The sequence below is a fragment of the Carassius carassius genome, chromosome 44, assembly GCF_963082965.1.
Source record: "Carassius carassius chromosome 44, fCarCar2.1, whole genome shotgun sequence".
Taxonomy (NCBI): domain Eukaryota; kingdom Metazoa; phylum Chordata; class Actinopteri; order Cypriniformes; family Cyprinidae; genus Carassius; species Carassius carassius.
Window position 1 is genome coordinate 6,855,896 of NC_081798.1, and position 22,859 is coordinate 6,878,754.

The 22,859-nt window shown below is 35.4% G+C and overlaps 1 protein-coding gene across 11 annotated transcripts in view; it reads left to right on the top strand.

The window, feature by feature from the left end:
• LOC132126823 (calcium-dependent secretion activator 1) overlaps positions 1-22,859 on the top strand; it is a 96,828-nt gene that overhangs the window by 65,120 nt on the left and 8,849 nt on the right. For 3 of the 11 annotated variants that reach the window (XM_059538343.1, XM_059538347.1, XM_059538352.1), the window contains 11 exons: positions 2,445-2,551; positions 2,832-2,861; positions 5,189-5,345; positions 8,996-9,137; positions 9,808-9,960; positions 13,419-13,574; positions 14,787-14,934; positions 15,782-15,856; positions 16,104-16,187; positions 16,389-16,421; positions 18,675-18,782. In XM_059538343.1, coding sequence (XP_059394326.1) covers positions 2,445-2,551; positions 2,832-2,861; positions 5,189-5,345; positions 8,996-9,137; positions 9,808-9,960; positions 13,419-13,574; positions 14,787-14,934; positions 15,782-15,856; positions 16,104-16,187; positions 16,389-16,421; positions 18,675-18,782 — 1,193 coding nt within the window. Of the gene's footprint in view, positions 1-24; positions 58-2,444; positions 2,552-2,831; positions 2,862-5,188; positions 5,346-8,995; positions 9,138-9,807; positions 9,961-13,418; positions 13,575-14,786; positions 14,935-15,781; positions 15,857-16,103; positions 16,188-16,388; positions 16,422-18,674; positions 18,783-22,859 lie in introns of all 11 variants that reach the window. The other 8 variants (XM_059538353.1, XM_059538345.1, XM_059538344.1 and 5 more) reach the window with 5 other exon arrangements.

The following is a 22,859-nucleotide window of genomic DNA, read 5'->3' on the forward strand; positions in this document are numbered from 1 at the left end:
CTTTTTCTCTTTCTTTCTTTTTAGTAGAGAAATCTCAGAGGGATCAGAAGGATGCAGGTGACATCTTTTGTCTGACTTACTGTTAAATTCATTTTAAAACAGCCCCTCACCCTCCCCTGAGCTCTAAACATAACCAGCTCACAGCATTCACATGGGAAGTTAAGCAGATGTGTAAAGGGTACCATGGGAATGTTGGGACAACGTTATGAAAATTTCTCTTACACTTTGCACTCTCCTAAACATTGCATCTTAATGTATATGCATTTTCCATGAGTTGGTAAGTGCTTTATAAATGCAATACCAGTCTATGGAAAATGCAGAGTGAGTATTTCTTTAATGCTTAAACTTCCAAAAATCTAAATAAATAAATAATAATACTATCTCTGCACCAAGTGCGTAATTAAACTAAGACTTTACTATAAGTTTCAATTCTTAAACATTATTTAATGCATTCGATAACATTAACTTGCAATGAATACCTTTTTTTTATTACAGCATTTATTAATCTAGGTTAGATTATTACATCTATTATACATTAAAAATATATGTATATAAATATATACTACTACACAAGACACGTTTCATTATCCATGGTTGGTTCATTATCCACAGAACATTTACTAATGTTATTTTATAACATTATTATTTCAAAACATGAAATGTTAAATGTGTGTCTATCAATTAGCATTAACCAAGATTAATAAATGTTGTAAAAGAGTTCATTGCTTGTTTATATATTACTTAAGACTAATGCTTACAAATTGAACCTCAGTGTAAATGTTACAGAAAAATCTCTAATGGCTCAAATAGCAATACTGATGCACTGTTAATTATTTTATTTATTTATTATTTTTTTCAGTTCATATCATATTGCTGATTATCCATTAGGGTAAATATGGTGACGTGGTTTCTGAAACCTTAACAAAAGTATCAGAAAAATAAATGTAGTTAATCTACAAACTACAGTATGTTGTGGATTGGTTTAGAAACCCTCAGTTCATGAGGGAAATCTTTTTGGATGCTTTTAAAAAATAATCCACATTCTGTTCATCACAATTAAGATACATGATTTTGCTCAAGTACATGATATTTCCTCCCTGCATGGACAGTAACCCTTTAAAGGACACAAATATTATATTTTGTGAAAATCTTCAGTCCTACTGAAGGAGCTGAAGATGACTGAGATACAATTAAAGGAAAGGTCAGAGGGTTAATTCACTTTTAAGGGGTGTGTGCTTTGTGTTTAGTGATGAAAGCACTGTTGACTGAGAGGGGGGGGGGGGTGACTCTTCAAAATAATGTTAATTGTTTTGAAATTTGTCACACAGCAAATGACTTCACTTCCTAGTTCCTCTGTCTTTGTGTTCCTCCATCAAAGTGCCACTTTTACCACAGTCAGAAAAAGACAATGCTGAAAGATCTCAAAAACTGACAATGCAAACAAATCTTTGTTCCAAACCAACAGAAGCTACACAAACAAAAATCAGTAAGGTTGTCTAAATCATCACATAGAAACACCCTCTCAGCCAATATTGAAGCATTATGAGCTACAGTATAAAACATGTATCCATACACCATGGTCTCATAAATGTCTCTTTACTTTGCAATCCCATCCTTAACCAACAGCAATAAACAATTTGCCTTATATTGTGTGTATTCATCATACTAAAGACCATTGAACATATTTCCATTTTCACAACAGTCCACTGTAAACTGGTATATGATTTCTTTAATCTCATATTCTTACATTTAAAACAAACTCCTGTCGTTCTCCGTGTCATATAATGACAGATGAGATAGACAATGAAGGGTACATTGAAGTATGACATGTTTAAGAGAGAGGTGCTGCCAGCTTGTATTTACAGAAAGAGGTAGGAAATGAGATGACATAAATTCCTGCATGTGCTGAACGTTATGCATGATGACTATAACATATTTGTTGTGGTTTTTATCCATTCTTTTTCCTCAATTCCTTGGTTTGACTCATTATACTTGCATTGCTCTTTATTGACTCATTATGGTTCGTGTCTACAGAGCTGAGTGTTGACAGAGTGTCAAGATTATGCTAAGCCGTTAACTAAGACAGCAGAGTTGATATATGCAGCAGCTAATTTGTGGTTCAAGTCAACTTCAGATGAAAATTTAGACATAATTCTTTACCCATCTTTTATCTACTCTCTAATTTTAATTGTCTTCTTAATTTTTTGTCTTCATAGCAGATATGCTTATGAAGTGAGTCCTCGGAAAATGATTTAAATTAAATACTATTTAATTCACTGTTAAAACAATGTTTTTTTGGTTTGCAGACAGTACATATTAAGTTTAAAATTACATGAAGTGAAATGCAGTTTACTTTAGGCATCAGACAGGCTGAGGAATGTCCAGTGTTTTCTGTGTGCGAGTATTTGTATGTCTGTATCAACTGTTGTACCTTTGTGCCTCAGAAAATGTAGGGCGCTTAGTCACACCTGCCAAAAAGCTTGAGGACACGCTCCGTCTGGCGGAGCTGGTCATAGAAGTGCTCCAGCAGAATGAAGAACATCATGCAGAGGTGAGTGTGCCAGACATTACATGGTAGACATGCTTAAATATACAAGGATGGAAAGAAATATGCCAGGGGCATAATTATGAAAACAAACAATGCAGATTCAATAATTAGACCTCAGAGCAACTTAAAATGTTTTCAGTAATAATAATAAACTAAAAATGGGGTCCTCAATGGCTGCTAGCACTGTTTAGGTAACAGTCCCTATTAGAGCAGCCGTCATCATCTCACAGACAACAGGAAAATATATGTGTGTTTTTGTGTTTTTAAATTATGTGCTCCGCAGGCTACACACCCAAGTATGGGAGGTCAGGCGGTACAGTATTGTTTATTTTTTACATTTTTTTTTTTTTTTTTTTGCTGTCATCGGTGGCATACCCTGCTGTTGCATGCCATGTCTCATGATCTGGCCTGCCCTGGATGAGGCTTTACATGGGCATAGCAAATCAGGAGTCAGGCATCTGCAGGGTGGATTTATATAATTTCAGTTCAACTCATTCTAAGTTAGTTAAAAAGTTACATTCAGAACTATATAGATAGATAGATAGATAGATAGATAGATAGATAGATAGATAGATAGATAGATAGATAGATAGATAGATAGATAGATAGATAGATAGATAGATAGATAGATAGATAGATAGATAGATAGATAGATAGATAGATAGATAGATAGATAGATAGAATAAACTGAACTGAAATTACTGTCACATTGACTGGGTACATTCCAGTATGAAGGCATTATAGTCAATGGACAAAATTACTAGTTGTTCGTTTTCATTTCAGTTTATTTCAAGTCTTGTTACTCTGCTTTTTTGTTTTCTTTTGTAAATTCCATTTACACTTCTAGTGCCAGGTTTGTTAAACCATTAAAGGAATAGTTCACCCAAAATTCATTAAGTACACAAATAGGATATTTTGAATTATTACCTTTTTTGTCTGTCTGTTTGTTTGTTTGTAGTCCATACAATGAAAAAAAGTCATTTATCATGCCCCTAAAATTGCATGTTCAAATGTAAATGTGCATCATGCACATGCACAAAATAATCGAATAAATCTGGTAAATTTATGGACATACATATATATAATGTATTTATAACGCCATCAGTGTCAATTGCATAATTTATAATCCTATAATCTTTACAAATGTACCAAACTGTCTTGAGCACAATAATTATTTAATTATTAAACATTATTTCTTGTGTTTGTTTGCTTCCTTTTGATCAAGATCACTGTCAATCATTCTTAACTGTTTTAGCATTGTTTTCCATTTGCAATTTAAAGCCCTTTAATGCTGAAGAATTTGTGATAATCAAGTACTCAAACCAAAACACAGAGCGAAGAAAATCTCATGTAACTCTCACTGTTTTTCATGACTTGTTTGTTGGCTGGAAAACGCTGGACAGGGTAAAGAGGTATGTAGACCATAGAGTCCCCCTCCATGTGCATGTTGCAGCCCCTGCACCATGGATGGAGGGATTTCCACCTTTCCCCCCTAATTTCGTCCTCCCCATCTCTGCCTGGACACCCCATCCTTCCCCTGGTCAGCTGTCGCTGTGGAGCATTGAGCAAGTTGCTTGTTTCCACAAGCACAAGGGGACAGTGCTTCACCTGTGGAAGCAGACACCCCCAAAAACCTCAATGAAAATGAGACTGGTCTCATTTTCACCCTTGCACAACCCCAATAATCTCCAAACTCTCCTCTGTTTTGTGTCTTTCAGCTTGATTTGGTCTGCTAGCTTCACTTACCAGCTCTGTCTACAAATATAAAACTGTGTAACAAATGCACTTATCTGGGTGAAAACAAACTGATCTCAAAAATACTGGTATGAAAATTTGTTTGAGTGGTCGGTGACAACAGCATACCCTTTTAAAGGAGAGGAAGCCATGATCCACATCAACTTTTCATTTGTCTAACATGCTTGATGCATATCAACAGGCCAGATGTGTAGCACACAGCAGCACGGTTTGATCAGCATCAGAGGAATCTCATATACAGAAGACATAAATGCAATAAATGCAAGAACTTTTCTGAACTTTTTTTATTTTATTATAAAGAACCTTTTGTGCAGTGGAAATGTTTCATGGATATTAAAGGGCTTCATGGAACCAACAACACCTATAAAGAACTTTTTTGTTTAGGAGTGTATTTAAAATGATTTTGTTTTGAATAGAGAAATAATGTACTGAGTACTGAGATTGTGCTGCTTATCAATGCTGCTGCTGCATGCTGGGAATTTGTTTGTTACAAAGGCTTAAATTCCTATGCATGAACTTCACATCTGCAAAATGGAAAGTAAATGAAGGATATACTTTAAATATAAATCAATGTATGTGAATTAGGCATTAGCTATGCTTTTTAGAAGAGGGAGTAGCATGAGAGTTTTAATGCATGAGATTAGCTAATGACACTCCACAGTCACAAAGATGAAAAATTATATTACTGGAAAGTCTTGCATAAATTTCTAAATGGTTTCAGTGTAATTTTTATAGATCTGTGGACTGTCATGCCCTTACATATAGGAGAAAGGACTAAACTTGAGTGTATGCCTTTATTTTACAAGGCTAATTTTATTTTTGCTTTCATTTCCCCCTTTTTTTCTGTCTATGGTGTTGCCTCGGTTTCTCTTTCTCTTGCTGCAGGCATTTGCTTGGTGGTCAGACCTGATGGTTGAACATGCTGAGACCTTTCTGTCTCTATATGCTGTGGACATGGATGCGGCACTGGAGGTCCAACCACCAGACAGCTGGGACAGCTTCCCTCTCTTTCAGCTGCTCAATGACTATCTACGCATTGACTGTGAGTATTTTCAATGCTCTTTTCTGGACAGGGCCACATATTTTATGCCTTATTAAATGAATATTGTAGTTTAAATACAAGGTCATTTAAAATGGCACCATATGTGTCTCATATTCTGCTAGAAACAATTTTTCAAATGTTCATGAATTTATTTTAATTAATATATATAGATAGGGAGAGAGAGAGAGAGAGAGAGAGAGAGAGAGAGAGAGAGAGAGAGAGAGAGAGAGAGAGAGAGAGAGAGAGAGAGAATAATAATGGTCATCATAAACGGATACATGAAATGAATTAAAAAATAAATTGTCATATCTACAGTCTATAATTGCATATTTGTTATGTTGCATGCCTGCAATAGGTTACAAATTGCAACAAAACAGAGCTTTAAGAGACAATATAGAAGCATTAAGGGCCAAATAGTGAACCCTGCAGGGGGTCGTACCAACACATTGAATGTAAAGAGTTTGCTCAAGGCCTTATCACGTCCCTAATGAACTGAAGTCAATGTGGTGCTGTCCATGGTGCTAAAGCCACACTGCCATTGGCTGGAGTTGAATAATTATCCTAGTGGCATTCTTTGCACAGCTTGACAGGTTGTTGTCTGGTAACCTATTCTTGATATTGGATTGCTTTTTCTTCTGGGAGAGCTAGAGCTTGAGAAAGCAAGAGTGTGTACTGTGTATAAAATAATTTAACAGCCTTTTCCTTTATAAAGTATAGTTAAATTGTATTTTATAAAAAAAAATAAAAATCCCTTACATTCACATGCTTGGTATTTATTTGTTTGCTAACTTGCTTTTTGTTTGTATTTGTATTTTTCTTTATTTGTAAATTTAAGTATTTCTTAAATCATCTCCAAATTGCATATTTGTGAGTTTTTTTTTTCTTCTTCTTTGAGTGTTAGTTCCATATTCTCAATATATCATATATGAGCCATAAAAGCCTAATGCAATAAATATGATACTTAAAAAAACACGAATGCAAACTTTTCAAATTAATGTTATTTTGTCTAAAGTTAACACAATCTAGCACATCTAGTTTCCCATAAACCCACACACATATTACAACCCGAATTCCGGAAAAGTTGGGACGTTTTTTAAATTTTAATAAAATGAAAACTAAAGGAATTTCAAATCACATGAGCCAATATTTTATTCACAATAGAACATAGATAACGTAGCAAATGTTTAAACAGAGAAATTTTACACTTTTATCCACTTAATTAGCTCATTTAAAATTTAACGCCTGCTACAGGTCTCAAAAAAGTTGGCACGGGGGCAACAAATGGCTAAAAAAGCAAGCAGTTTTGAAAAGATTCAGCTGGGAGAACATCTAGTGATTAATTAAGTTAATTGATATCAGGTCTGTAACATGATTAGCTATAAAAGCTTTGTCTTAGAGAAGCAGAGTCTCTCAGAAGTAAAGATGGGCAGAGGCTCTCCAATCTGTGAAAGACTGCGTAAAAAAATTGTGGAAAACTTTAAAAACAATGTTCCTCAACGTCAAATTGCAAAGGCTTTGCAAATCTCATCATCTACAGTGCATTACATCATCAAAAGATTCAGAGAAACTGGAGAAATCTCTGTGCGTAAGGGACAAGGCCGGAGACCTTTATTGGATGCCCGTGGTCTTCGGGCTCTCAGAAGACACTGCATCACTCATCGGCATGATTGTGTCAATGACATTACTAAATGGGCCCAGGAATACTTTCAGAAACCACTGTCGGTAAACACAATCCGCTGTGCCATCAGCAGATGCCAACTAAAGCTCTATCATGCAAAAAGGAAGCCATGTGTGAACATGGTCCAGAAGCGCCGTCGTGTCCTGTGGGCCAAGGCTCATTTAAAATGGACTATTTCAAAGTGGAATAGTGTTTTATGGTCAGACGAGTCCAAATTTGACATTCTTGTTGGAAATCACGGACGCCGTGTCCTCGGGGCTAAAGAGGAGGGAGACCTTCCAGCTTGTTATCAGCGTTCAGTTCAAAAGCCAGCATCTCTGATGGTATGGGGGTGCATAAGTGCATACGGTATGGACAGCTTGCATGTTTTGGAAGGCTCTGTGAATGCTGAAAGGTATATAAAAGGTTTTAGAGCAACATATGCTTCCCTCCAAACAACGTCTATTTCAGGGAAGGCCTTGTTTATTTCAGCAGGACAATGCAAAACCACATACTGCAGCTATAACAACAGCATGGCTTCGTCGTAGAAGAGTCCGGGTGCTAACCTGGCCTGCCTGCAGTCCAGATCTTTCACCTATAGAGAACATTTGGCGCATCATTAAACAAAAAATACGTCAAAGACGACCACGAACTCTTCAGCAGCTGGAAATCTATATAAGGCAAGAATGGGACCAAATTCCAACAGCAAAACTCCAGCAACTCATAGCCTCAATGCCCAGACGTCTTCAAACTGTTTTGAAAAGAAAAGGAGATGCTACACCATGGTAAACATGCCCCGTCCCAACTATTTTGAGACCTGTAGCAGAAATCAAAATTGAAATGAGCTCATTTTGTGCATACAATTGTAAACTTTCTCAGTTTAAACATTTGCTAAGTTATCTATGTTCTATTGTGAATAAAATATTGTCTCATGTGATTTGAAAGTCTTTTAGTTTTCATTTTATTAAAATTTAAAAAACGTCCCAACTTTTCCGGAATTCGGGTTGTACTCCTTGCTACAGCACAGAGACACATATCACCTCCCTCTGGCCTCCTCACACACAAGCACACTCACATAAACACAAACATAAGCAAACACCATCGACTGACAGCCTACAGCGTGCACTACATCTGTGGAACAGGACATTCAGCATGGAAGGTCACTATCGTCCTGTGCCTTTAGCATTGAGCTAGGCATGAAACAGCCTTAACACCAGGCAGGCGCTAAAGCAGAAGCTATTCATGCTGCTAATGAGGTCTAAAACAGAGGAGCCTGGGAGACCCCACTGCCCCAGCCACTTGCTCGCGGACATTCACAGCCAAGTGTACAACCACCGCCGCTCAAGTGGCTAATTGGAACAGAGCAATCAGGGAAGCAAACAAACATGGCACCTACTGCGAATGATCGACCTTGAGTACAACAAGAGAGATAGTGAGAGAGCGAAGTGAGAGAAATAGAGATGCTATGACTACTACATGCTAAACATTCTAATACATGCTAAAAAAATGCACCAAGAATGCACTAAAAATTCCACCAAGTGTCACTGGATCCCAAAGAAATCTTTTTATTATTATTATTATTATTATTATTATTAGAAAGTTTCCCGCTTACTACTTGGGACTTTTTTTGTTATTTTATTTAATTTTATTTTTGTGTTTACTTTTTTGTGTTTACTACTACTGTTTTTTTTTTTATGATCCAATCGAGCATCTAGGCATGTCCCAAATTTTAATGAAGGTTTGCGAAAATTGCAACCAATATAAATAAATCAAAAATCACTCATAAATATTAAGTTTGATCTCCTGAAATTAACAAAAATTGCCAGGCCTTACAGCATGTATCCTACTGAAAGTGCAAATAACACTTAAATGTTTTGCCACCTTAATTTTTCAGATTTGCTTAGTCTCACATTTTCTGCTGGTACTATTAGATGTCAGCAATCATTAATTCTGTTCTTTCTCTCTTTCCCACTTTTCATTTTCGCTGTTTCAGATAATCTGTGTAATGGGAAGTTTCATAAGCACCTGCAAGACCTGTTTGCCCCTCTTGTGGTGAGGTATGTGGATCTAATGGAGTCCTCCATAGCTCAGTCCATACACAGAGGATTTGAACGAGAGTCTTGGGAACCCGTCAAGTAAGCAAAACACTTTTTAATCTTAAACTTTTATTATGATTTAAGATGTTAATTCAGTACAGTTATAAAAAAAAAAAGTCTTCCTCAGTCTTGTGTGCAAAAATATCTAAATTAATGCCAACACTCTGCAAAAGGTTTCACAATGTGTTTTTTGTCTTTTTGTTTTCCTGGTTCCTGGTAAGCACGTTTGTTTTTAACAGCTTAAAAGTAATTATTTTCAAGATTGAAGTTTTTTTCTTTTTTAACTAGCCCTAATTTTCTTACAGTCCGAACCAGCCCTGCTTGTTGAACTTGAAAAACAATCTTACATGATTCCCAAATATACCAGTTATTCCAGAATAACCTGGAATCACTCAACAAAGCAACATACTGGAAGACAAAGTGTGTGACTGTAAGAATGTTAATGCTAATTGAATCAACAATCTGCACTTCAGCAGAAACAAAAGTCTGTTTTCTCGTAAAACCCATAGCCAAAGTAGTGATGATGTGATTCACTCCTTCTCATGTGCACTTCTCATCTTTATAACACCATCATATCTCTGAATTAATTATTCATCTTGTGCTCTAAACATACTGTACATAATGCTGTTTTAGTATCACCCACACTTTTTTCTGTGCATCTACATCACTGCATTCTTTTTTCTGTTTTTGTTTTTTTCCTTTTCCACAGGAGTTTAACAAGTAATCTGCCCAGTGTCAACCTACCAAATGTGAATCTTCAAATGCCTAAAGTACCAAATCTATCAATGTCAGTTAATCTGCCTCCAATGCAAATGCCTAGCTTTTCCACCCCCAACTGGATACCAGGTTTATCAGATACTGAGTGTGTACTGAGTTCTGGAATTTAATACATGCATGCGTGGCCTTAGCATGAACATATTTATTTTATATTGAAATCCAATTCGAATTCACACCAGATCAATTGTAGGTTTTCATTTGGAATGTCTTTGCAATTAAGGAATTTAGAATGTCCAAAATGATGTTATGGAACATCATAATATTTTAAATTTTATATATTGATATATATATATATATATATGTTTTTTTGTTTTGTTTTTTTTTGCCAAATAGTTCCAGAGCATTTCTATGCATTTCTGAAATCAGAATTTCACAACTAAATTAAATATATAGTTTTCTTTTACAGCTTAACACAATCTGTTGTTGATTTACAATGTTTAGGATCATTGTCATGTGTCATAATGCTCATAATGCACATAAAGGGCAATAAACAGATGCTTTGACATTCTGCTTTAGATAAACAGATGCTGTGCAAGAGGCCAGAATTTTTTTGTAGGTAAATATGATAAATATTTTCTTATTGGATGATACGATAGTGTGTTACAGTATATATTTACAATTTTAATGAACTGATTTTAGTCTTAGGAGAAGATAGGTAATTTGGAGATTCTTTTTTGCTATGTTTATCTTTTGGGTTTAAAATCAATATTATGTCAGTGAAGTTAGCTTCTTTTTTAAAAGCTTGTGTAACAAACAGTTTAAAAAAGGCATACTTTAGAGCATCTTAATTAAAGTTTGGTTAGCTTGTAGCTTGACAAGGTTCAAATTTTAAAGTATGCACATAAAAACAAAATGAATAAAGTAGTAATGAAGCATTTCATCTTGACTCACATGACGATAACATCACAGTAGAAATAAAATCTAATTTCCAAATAGTTCTTAAAACTGTACATGCAGAATCAGCTACTTTCTTTACATGTGTGGAAATTTTCTACATCAACATTGCCTATGAATTGAAAATTTGTGATTTAGAGAGTTGACAGAGGTGCGCCAAGGGAAATTTAGCTTATATTTAGACATGATAATTAAAAACCTATACTCCAAACCTTAGCATATTACCACTTTCCAGATGAGAGTTGAAATGCCTTATGCACAGCATGTGTTGGAAAAAGAATTACGCATGCACACACACACATAATTATGCATGCTGAGTGAGACTCGGTGTAAATATCCCATCTCTAAGGTGTAATGGTGGGTAAACACCAAAGTTTGCCAAAACTTGTTAACACCACCTAAAATTTTTAGTATCTGTCTTGGCATGTCATACTTAAGCATAAATTATTTAAAAATTTGTAGAAATTAGTGTTTATAAATTTCAGTTATGTTATGTTTCAGGCTAAGGCCACATTATGAAACTGACCCCTAGACAATTTTAACCCAAAAAGCCCTGTGCATGTTGAAGGGTTGGAAGATACAAATAACACACTATAAAATATATATGTTTTGCTAGCTAAATATTAAAGCTGAAGTGTGTCATACTTCTGGACTAACGGGACCAAACAGTATCACAAAAAAATAGAAGGGAACATTTGTTTGTTAAATGTTGTTGTTGGTTAGACTCATCCTAAGTCTGAAGAAGTTTAACACTGCTAAATATTGCTGCTTGATTGCCAAGGTATTTTTGATGGATGGTTCTAAAGTTTTCTGTGTACACATAAATGTCAACATAAAAGCAATTTCAGACGTCTTTGTTCAGCCCTGTCCCAAACTCATTCCATTGGCTGAGCCAGTGTTGTTAATTTTAGCCACTAAAACAAAAAGATCGCAGTTTTGTTTGATGCTGCAAGTAGTACAGAAATTACACACTTCACCTTTAGCAAAATTATTTGCAATAACATAGTCAAAGGGTTAGATGCTCTTGGTTTCTGGGCATGAATAAAAGATGCTGCTTTAACGTCTTGTATCTTTCCAACATCTTCCTCCTTTCCCTTTTTCTATTAGAATAGAGCAGGATACAGTTGTCCTTTCTCTTTCCTCTTGCAGTGTTTAATAGGTAATGGTTCCTAGAGTAGTAGCACTCCAGCTGTAGCCTGTTTTAGGATATATGTAGGGTGTCAGGATGGGAATACTGAGGAAGATCATCCTCCATCCCATTTTTCCTCCTGTCCTGTTTCCCTCATCTACAGTGTGACAGACAATGCTCTGAAGTGATATATAAGCTTCAGAGGAACAGGCATCTGCTTTCAGTAGAAACCAAATATAAGACTTTAAAAGGGCTGGTTGTGTGAGAAACCCAAACTGCACTGTTTCTCACAACAGTCATTTCTGGTGTTTTTCACACGATGACTCCTTAGAGTATCCTTTTGTTTATTTTTTTGTTTGTTTGTTTATTTAAAATTTGAATTGCAAAATGTTGTTATACAGTGTTGTTCGAAACTCTCATTTTTCTAATTCATAATTTTCATTTCAGATTATATTATCAGCAAAACAGTTTCAGTACAACATTTAATAAAACTATATAGCGTTTTTTTCTATTAATCCGTATTAATTGAGAGTCTTTGTGTGTATATATAAATATATATATATATATATATATATATATATATATATATATATAATAGTATAATAGTATAATAGTATAATAGTAATAATAGTAAATAGTAATATAATATTATATATATAATAGCAACATGATCGTTAAAAAAATCATATATAGTAAAATATTGATAAAATTACTGAATTTTGGTCAGGTCTTTTTTTATTTATTTATTTGTTTTTATTTATCAACAAACACTCACATACAGAAGTAGAAGGATGTGTAGAAATATATATCCTATTGCTGTATGTGAGTGTCTGTTGAGTCTGAGAACACATTTTTGCAGAATTGAGTATAAATGAATCAAGTGTGAAAGCTCCTACAGAGTCTTCTAACTAAATCTGGCTTCAGTGTGAAGCTCTCATTGATTTAGTTGATCTAAAAATATGTTTCCACTGAAGATGCCTTGGGCTGCTGGCTGTTTGAGGACTCATACTCAGGCTGTAAGAAATGGAGTGAGAGTCAGTCTCTGTTTTCTTTTATGATCCATTCTTCATTCACTTCAGATCATGTGGCCTTAAAATTGGCATCATCCACACAGATCAACACCTTTAGTCAGATCAGTTGAAAGTCTGGGACTGTAGCTTCTCCTGTCACTTCATACACATAGAGCCTTCCGGTCTTGAAATTCTCATTTGACATCATTCTGCATGTTTTATCTTTCCTGTACTCAAACAACGAGTCCTGACGGTATATCATTTTGTTTAAGGATTAACTATTTATTTTTTCCATTGAACAATGGCCAATGAGGTTGATCTGAAGCCATCAGAGCACCTCTGCAGCAATTGGGAAGTGATAAAAATAACTAAACTGAATGTGTCACCCTGGAGTGTGTACTTGAATCCCCCCTGACCTTCCTACTTCCTGACCTTGGAGCTTTCCCTTTCTGACAGCTTTGATTAAAATAACTTAATGTATATCTCTGACTCATGTCCTGGTTTTGGCAGTAATGGATCAGGGACATCAGAAGACTTGTTTTGGAAGCTGGATGCACTGCAGACATTCATCAGAGACCTGCACTGGCCAGAAGAAGAGTTTGCCAAGCACTTGGAGAGTCGACTCAAACTCATGTCCAGTGACATGATCGAGTCTTGTGTAAAAAGGTGAGATTTGAAAACATTGTCCAAAACCGTTTTAAGCAGCATTTACCTATATATATATATATATATATATATATATATATATATATATATATATATATATTTATATAAATTATTCTAACACCACATTACATACTCATTTCACTTAAGTACACTTTAGTAAACAGTACATTTTGTCACGGGCCGGCAAAGAAAGAACAGGGTCTGGGTCCAAATGCAGGGAAGAAATTACTTTAATATAAATTAAACAAAAAGCAAACAAGACAAAAACGAACAGATATCCAGGACAAGATCAGAATAAGAAGCAACCGCAAGACACGAGAAACAATTAATACAGCCAGACAGAGTGGTGTGTGAGATGAGAATATATAGTCCATGACAATGAGCAACAGCTGTGTGTGTGATTGAGAGACAGGTGTGCAGAGTGAAGATAAATGAGTCCGGCAGCAAGGGAGAAACACAGGTGTAGCAACTAAAACAATGATGAGGTAACATGATAGGCGGGGTAAGAAAAGAGACTGGACAAAAGCACATGGCACCAAACAAACACAACACTCACAGAAGACAGTGACAGAAAGACAGAAGACTGTGACACATATAAGCAATGGAGTCGTTTTTGTCAAATCTGCTGGCTTTCCATTTGCATAACAGAAAAAGGGCTGGCTGATTTTCAGTATGCAGGCCCACATTTGTAATCCTTTTACTTGTTTTGAGGATGTCAAGCAGGATGTCTTCTTAGCTGCATTCTTCCAGTCACTCTTAAGTTGTAATAAACTCTTTGTCATTCTTGCTGTGAGTAAAGACGTGATTTGAAGTACTTTAAGAAACTGTTGTATGTAATGTCATGGTAATTTGCTGATTCAGCCGATTTGGTTTAACAAGTAAAATAATCCACTCCTTTTTCTCTTCCAATCTACACAAAGAAGTTTTATTATGTATTTATTTATTATTATATATGTATTTATTCAGATCCGCTGCTGCATCTCAGTCATCTCATAAGTTACAGTTCAACCAAATATATATTTTGCCTATAATTATCTACTATGTTACGTAGAATGCCAGTTGCTAATGAGAGTTTAAAGGATTAGTTCACTTCTAGACTGAAAATATATTTTGTCTTGTTTCCTGTTTTTTTTTTTTTTTTTTTACAATCCTACACCATTGTAAATGACCAAAGCAACCGATCAGAATTCGATGTCCCTTGTGTTGTTTCAGAACCAGAGCAGCCTTTGAGGTGAAGTTGCAGAAGAGTCCACGCACTACAGACTTCCGTGTCCCCCAGTCCATATGCACCATGTTCAACGTCATGGTGGACGCCAAGGCCCAATCGGCCAAACTGTGTGCCATGGAGCTCAGCCAAGAGGTATACAACACTAACAAATGTATCTTTCTGTTCTCACTTACATTCTTATACACTTCTCATGTCCTCTATCTTTCTCATCATTGCAAACATGCATTTTCTCTGCCAGAATTTTTCTAGTACAGCACCCTTATAATGTGCTGATCAGCATACATCTTAGCTTGACTATCAATTTACATTGTAAAATCCAATATTCTGTAGTGTTTTGAAATGCATGTATTCATTATATGCACCAGCCTATAATATATACAACAGGTATATGTGAATTGAACAGGGTTTTAAAATGTATATGCACACATATTATCTATGATTGCAAATATGCATTTACTGCTTGTAGATCTGAAAGATTCACCAGCATGGCAATTTTCCATTGTTTCTGAATTTTAATTTAATTTGACTCTGTTCTGGAATGAGACGTTTTCTTTTTCTCTCTGTTGCTCTCTAATTGTCACTGTCACCTTGTCTGCTGTATCTTTCTTTTCATCCCTTTTCTCAATCTTGTGAAAGTTTGTTAGAGGATGGGTAAGTGTGGCTAACAATTCAATTGAATTCTCACCTTTATGTCCCAAAGGTATAATTAGCAATCCTCGCAGTTTCCCCCAGTCCTGTGACACTTAAATTGTTTTGATTATATTACCATATGTGATAGCTGCTTCTGAATATACATGTGCTAGAAGTGAGACATCTCATATCCGTAGCATCTTGAGACAGGTAATGATCTGAACTGAATTAATTACCCAGACATATTTAATATGGGGTAAATGGAGACAAAGAGATTGAGTTTGCACAGATTATCCCAGGTGAAAACCACCAAACAACGATTTCTGCTCATTATGTCTTTCTTTCCTAGAGACAGTACCACTCACAAATAGACGATCTCATCGAGGAGACGGTGAAAGAGATGATTACTTTAGTCGTGGCAAAGGTAGCATTTAAGGAAAATAATATTCCTAAATTATGTTTTGATATCTACATACAATTGCTTTATTAAAAAGGATAAGTGAAACAGTAAAAGCAGACATTGATTTTGTAAACCATACTGTTTCTTGTTTTCTGTTCATTATTAAATCTCTTGAAATTCATAGCATTAAAATAATGATCAATTATGATAATTTAGCATTTTTTTAAAAGGCAATGTGTTCTGTTTTTTATTCTTTATTTCTGTCTTACAGTTTGTTGTGATCCTAGAGAGTGTTCTGGCAAAGTTGTCACGTTATGATGAAGGCACACTTTTTTCCTCCTTCCTGTCATTTACAGTAAGAACAAATAGTGGCTTAATTTATTACCAAAACTCAAGATGTTTTCACTCAAAATGCATTATTTGCATTTATTGTTATATAAAAAATTAGTAATCTTCTAAAGATGTGCTATCTTTCACTTTGCAGTATTGTATAAGTAAAACATTAATATTTAAAGGATTATTTTAATTGTAATTTTTATGTCCCTTTTATTTGTAGGTAAAAGCTGCTTCAAAATATGTGGACGTACCTGTAAGTGACAACAGGATTTTTACTGATGCTCATTTGATTTATCAATCAGACAGTTAATTGTTTATCCGCCTTATTTTTAAATGTGAAAGTAAGCAATTTTGTGTGAATATGTAAGACTTCATTAACCATGAATGTGAATGTGCAAGACTTAATTAGCAGTAAAGTGCAGTAATAGTACTACTGTTTTCACTACAAACCAGTATGTACATAATTAAGATAATACATTAAAATAAGATGGTAAAAAAGAGTTTGCAATATCATACAGAAAAAAATGCTGTTTTGTACAGCTAAGAATACTTACGGGAAAAATAAGGTGAAATCTCAGTAGTAGAAACATATTAGTTTGGATAATTCATTAATAGTAAGTTACACTTTGTTTTCAGAAGATTTGTAACAGCTTTAAGATACGGCTAATAATTACAATGTCCTGCTGTGCAGATGGCCATCTCTTCGCCCCAAATGGCCATTCATATGTATGTGGGAGAGAGTGGTCTCTGTGAAGCTCTCCCCTCTGCAGCAGACTGTGTGATGTGTGTGTTGTGCAACAAAAGCCTGTTGTGAAGATGCCGCTGGGTCCAACTCATTGCATTCAGCATCACATCACTGAGTTTCCTTCAACTGCCAACACATTTGGTCACGACGCGAGGCCTTTTAAATTAAAACCCTGTCAATGAATGCCGGAAGCATCTTCTCGCTGTCTTTCTCTCTATCTTTATCGTTCTGCTGATGATCTGAGGGTTAGCAAATCTTATGTTTCCATGGTAATTGTTTGCTTAATACACAAAATAAAATTATGTCTGACAAACTTGCTTATTTGCACCCTTTGAAAGGACCCATAGATGTGTGAAGTAAGTTTAATTTACAGCGTCTGACAATTACCAATTCTGATGACCTTCATATGCCTGCTGGCAAAGGAAGTGTTTAATTCTCCTCTGAGGCCGAGCAGGGGGGCAGAACACCCCAGAAGATTTACTCTGGGTTGATTTTTCACTTGCTGTTTTGTTGAATAGAATCTTATTAATCAAATAACGTTGTTCTCCTGCCGGTCTGTTCAGACTTTGACAATGACATCTCATTTTGCACACCTCAGGTTATGACTATTAATTGTCTAAGAAAATGAGAAAGAAAACAGTTTTTTGTCTGCTTGTCAGATGAAATATAATCTGACAGTAGATTTGCTCCTGTAAAAAGCAAAACCACCATGAGCGTTAGATTGGCATAAGAATACAGATTACAGTTTAGAGCAGTAAGTGAAATTAGTGTAGAGGTATTGTAGCAATGTATGAAGCACAGCTCACACAGAAGTCATTTTTAAACCATGTAGATTTCTGATGGACAATGTGACAAAATTGCATGACTAACCGATGTAAAATCTATCATTTTCATGTGAAATTCCAGATCGCAACAATTCCTGTTGAAATTACTTACTGAACATTCTCCATTATAAAAACTAATGAGCTGCTGATAGAATTTTTAAGGAATTAGATAATTTTCTTCCCTTGCAAGGCCATCCAAGATGTACTGTACTGTACTGTTTTTCAACAGAACAGATATGTAAAATTTAACATTACATCAATTGTTTGTTAATAGATTCTCTGCAGTGAATGGGTGCCATCAGAATGAGAGTCCAAACAGCTGATTAAAACATCACAATAATCCACATGACTCCAGTCATCTTGATGCATTGGTTCATTGCAAACATGAAGCTTTTCACTTTACAAGACATTATTCACTGGAGTTGTGTGGATTACTTGTGGATTATTTTGATGTTTTCATCAGCATTTGTGACTCTCATTCTGATGGCACCCAATCACTGCAGAGGATCCATTGGTGAGAAAGTGATATAATGCTAAATTTCCCCAAATCTGTTCTGATAAAGAAACAAACTCATCTACATCTTGGAGAACATTTTAGGGTAAAAAATATATATATATTTTTCAAAATGTAAGCATCTTGATTATGGTTGCATCTACATCATTTAAAACATATCCAAGATTGCAGTGAGTGTTGATTATAAAACATATTTCAGTCAATACTGAAAATTATTAGGTGTAATTAAAGCTGTTGTAGTTGAGTCTAGATTGTTCTGAATCTGTCACCTATCAGGCTCCATGATGTTTTGGATGCTGCATATATAGGCCCCTCAAAATGTTCGGGTTTGAGCTGAATTGTATGCTAATATTTAAATTACATTAAGCAGTAAAACATCTTTCTTTCTTTCTTTCTTTCTTTCTTTCTTTCTTTCATCTGCAGAAACCTGGGTTGGATGTTGCTGACAGCTATGTGACTTTCGTTCGCCACTCTCAGGATGTCTTGCGGGACAAGGTCAATGAGGAGATGTATATAGAAAGGTTGTTTGATGTAAGTAATGGCAGTCTTCTCCCTCTGTGAAGGGGGTAGGCCCTCCAAAATGTGACATAACAGCTAGCTAGGAGGGATAAGTCACATTTTGAGATCTGCTTCTCTCTCTTTCTCACTTAATTTCTCTATTTTTTACCCTTTGATTCTAACTTTATCTCTTGCACTGCTTTCTCTGGCTTAACCTTGTCTTTCTGGTTTGCAGTGCTGTGTGCATTCCTGAATGTTCTGGCTGTAATATTCCCTTTGCTCTGCTTGTTATTCCTAGTGCAATATTCTGGAGGAGGATTATCTTAAGATGTGTTCTCACACAAAGGGGCATGCATGTGAGCTTAAGCAGTTCAAGCAACCTACAACACACTGCAATCAAAGATAGAAACTGAGAATCTACAAATGACTACATAGACGTAGCTATGTTATGAAAGTTATTACAGACCTTTGATTAAAGGTTCTTCTTGTTAAGAATAGCGGTTCAAAGAAGAGAACAGTAGAGCAGATCTCGACATAACAAAAAAAAAAATCCCTCTAAGATCTCAACATATACTTTTGTTCAAAAGTTTGGGGTAGATAAGAAAAAAACAAAAAAGAAACACATTTTATTCAGAAAGAACGCAATAAATTTATCAAATTAGATAGCAAAGACATTTGTAATGTCTAGAAATGTTTATAATGTACCTGCTTTCAACATTAATAATGAGAAAAATGTTTCTTGAGCAGTAAATCAGCATATTAGAATGATTTCTGAAGGATACTGAAGATTAGAGTTATGGCTACTTAAATTCAGCTTTGCATCCCAGGAAAAAATTACATGTTAAAATGTATTAAAATAGAAAACATGTACTTTTATTTTTATTTATTTATTTATTTATTATTATTATTATTTATATTTTTTTTTTACAATATTTTGATGTAACAAATGCAGGCCTGGTGAGCAATATGAAAAAAATGTTACAGACCAAACTTTAAAATGGTAGTGTACATATGATGTGAGAGAGATTTTCTTAAAATCTTGAAGTAATTTTATTTACAGATTTTCTTCTTTGTTTGGAGATTAAAAATAAATATTGCAACTACAATGTCCCTTTTTTCTCATCATCTCAGAGAAAGCAACTTTTGTTATGTCAAGATCATGAAAATGTGTGGAAAAATTAATGCATGCCCTCTTAGGGCTTCTATGGAAACCAAACAAATTGGACATGCTATAACCATCAGAGTGTGATGGATATTGTTTTGTTCATTTTAGCTGGGGCGGGGGGTCTTACAAAGGCAACTGCCCTATTTCCGGAGTAAATCTCCCACTAAGGAGATCCAAATAGAGAGAAGCCCTCCAAACCTTGAGCTTATTGTGATAAAGGCTTAAAGAAAAGGAAAGAAAGAGGAGTTGAATAAGTAACACTGAAGGGGAGGGCACACAATGGAGAACAAGTCTTAGGAGATGGCCAGGGCCATCATGTTGGTTATAATCCTTTTGTGCTGTCTGTAGACCAGTTTGTTAAGTGTGTGTTGTTGGAGAGGTGTGTTTTCATTGTGTGGCTAAAGACTTGTGTTTATATTCAGAAAGAAAGCCAGAACGGGAGTGCCAATCTGGGATCAGTTTTCCTGTCCGTTTCCTTGACGTTGCTCCTTGCGAACTCACCACAAACTGATCTGAAAACAGCACTCCTGCTCTGAAAAGCTTTATGAATATGGCTCCTCGTATCATATGTGAACAATTCAAGTAAGAATCCTGATCATGGTTCGTCGCTGGCTTTCACTGACCCAGGATCAGTAGTCTTACTATGAGATGCTTGAAACATATGAGCTCTGGTTTTTCGAGTGAATCTGCTGCTGTATGCTAGCTTGTCCTGGTTTTACTTTACTTCTTTCTCCCCTCCTGGAGGGTGTCTGAAAAGATCCTGTGTTCGTTTCTTTATTCATTCGCTTGGAATGATATGGTGTTGCTTCTTTTCCATCTGCATTGTGCATTAGCGTTCATTTCCTTGAATGCAAACAAGGAAAAGATGCCATCTGCCTTGTCTTTCCTACCCTCTCATTCCATTTCTCCATTTTCCTTTCTTGTTTTTCCACCTCTTTTCTTGCTCTCTCTCTCTCTGCCCCTGAACCAAAATGAAACTTATCCTTCTTGTCAAGTTGTTTTTGTCACATTATGCCAAGTGGCGTTATTCAGAGTCAAATAATCTTCCTTTGTACATCTACTAGCATGGCCCATGTCCTCAGAGACTCAGCTCCTACATGCACTTACACACATCCATCCACACAGCCAGCCAACCAGCCCACACTCCCCCACCTCCCACCCCACCGCCGTTAACCCCAGATGGGCACGCATGGCACACATCTCCACTCTCCTCCCGCTCAAGTGATCGGGCCTCCATAGTTCGTTGAGAAAGACAACATGTGTGCATGCATACACACATGCACGCTCACTCCATCTCACACACGCTAACACGCACACTCTGGTCCTCACTGTTATGCTAAACAGCCATTGAAATAGCACCACTCTTTATCGGGGGCTCCAGGCAACCTGCTCAAATGTTTTCTTGTTACTTTGTCATTTCACTTGTTAAAGATGTCATAACATCCTCCACAATGAGCCATAACACCACATGCTGTTGTTTCAAACCTGCTACACTTACCCTATTTAAAAATGACATTCAGTTCGTTATAAAAAAGATATATAGAGGAGATTATAGTATCGATGGCACTAATTAAATTGGTTTAAAAGAACAGCAGCCCCCCCTCCCCTCCTTTCACGTATGTGTGTACGTTTTTTTTATTCTATACATTTTTGCTGATTTGGAAAAATAGATTTGATACCAGGAAATTTACAACACATTTATACATAAAAAATATTTAAAAAATGAAGGAATAGATTCTGCAGGGGTCACTATAAAATTTAATACATGTCTGTTCATCTTTTCAGGTTTATTCAGACTTGGCAGTGAGATTGAAAAAAAAAAATCGTTTCTCCCAACTTTTACAAATATGTTAATGATTAATAATGAAAGAGCCACATGATTTATTTTGGATGGCGTTGCAATCACTACAAGGGCTGTTTTCTTCGTCATTCATGTTGTATTGTGTGATTTCCCTTTTTGTTTTTGAATCTGCCAAAATGTTGCTTTCACTTGTTATTTTGACTCCAGTAGTCAGGATTTTCTTGATGGCTTCCTCCCCTTTTACACTTTTTCATTTTTTTTATTGTTTTAAATAATCCGCTTTGAAATGATCTGTTTGGTGGGTCTAGTATAATTGCTTAGTTGTTCTTGGCTGGTTTTCATATTGAAGTTTTTGTGGCCCACGCTAAGCTTGGGTTAATTGGGGTCAAGGATGCTGATTTCTCACAGACAGAGATGGCACACTGGCTGGAGTAAGAAGATTATACTTGCTGTTTGACTAATTCAAAATATGGCTGTGCTCTGCTTTCATAACAGCGTTTCATAATGCAGAAAAAAGGCGACCATATGGGATTGGGAATGAATATGGGATGGAAAATGAAAACAACAAAAAATTGATGAAATTATAGTCCAGTGATATGCATAAAAGGATGATGTGTAAAATAATACTAGTAATTATTTGGAATTTTGAATTGATGATTTTGCTAATACAATGAGTTTATTACTTTATTTGAAATAAGACATTTCTGAGGTTTAAATTTTGTAGTAAATAGATCAATTAATTAAATTATGATTTAAATAATATATAAATATACTGTATATAATATATATATATATATATATATATATATATATATATATATATATATATATATATATATATATATATATATATAAAACATTCACGTTAATTAATATATTCAGACAAAGTTCTTACCATTTCTTAATTTGACAAAAATATTTAAGTCATAAAAATATTTCTAAAGTAAATTTTACTTCCAAGCAGCTTGTTGTGACAAATGACTGTTGTAATATTCATTAGTTCTGAGAAGGTGCTGATTTTTAAAAGGCCAGATACCAGATACAAGATGCCTAAGAGCCAAATCATTTGCCAGTGGATGGATAAAGTTTGTTAAGTTCAGGAAAGAGGACCAGAGAGAGGGATAGGAAGGGGGGGGGGGGATTA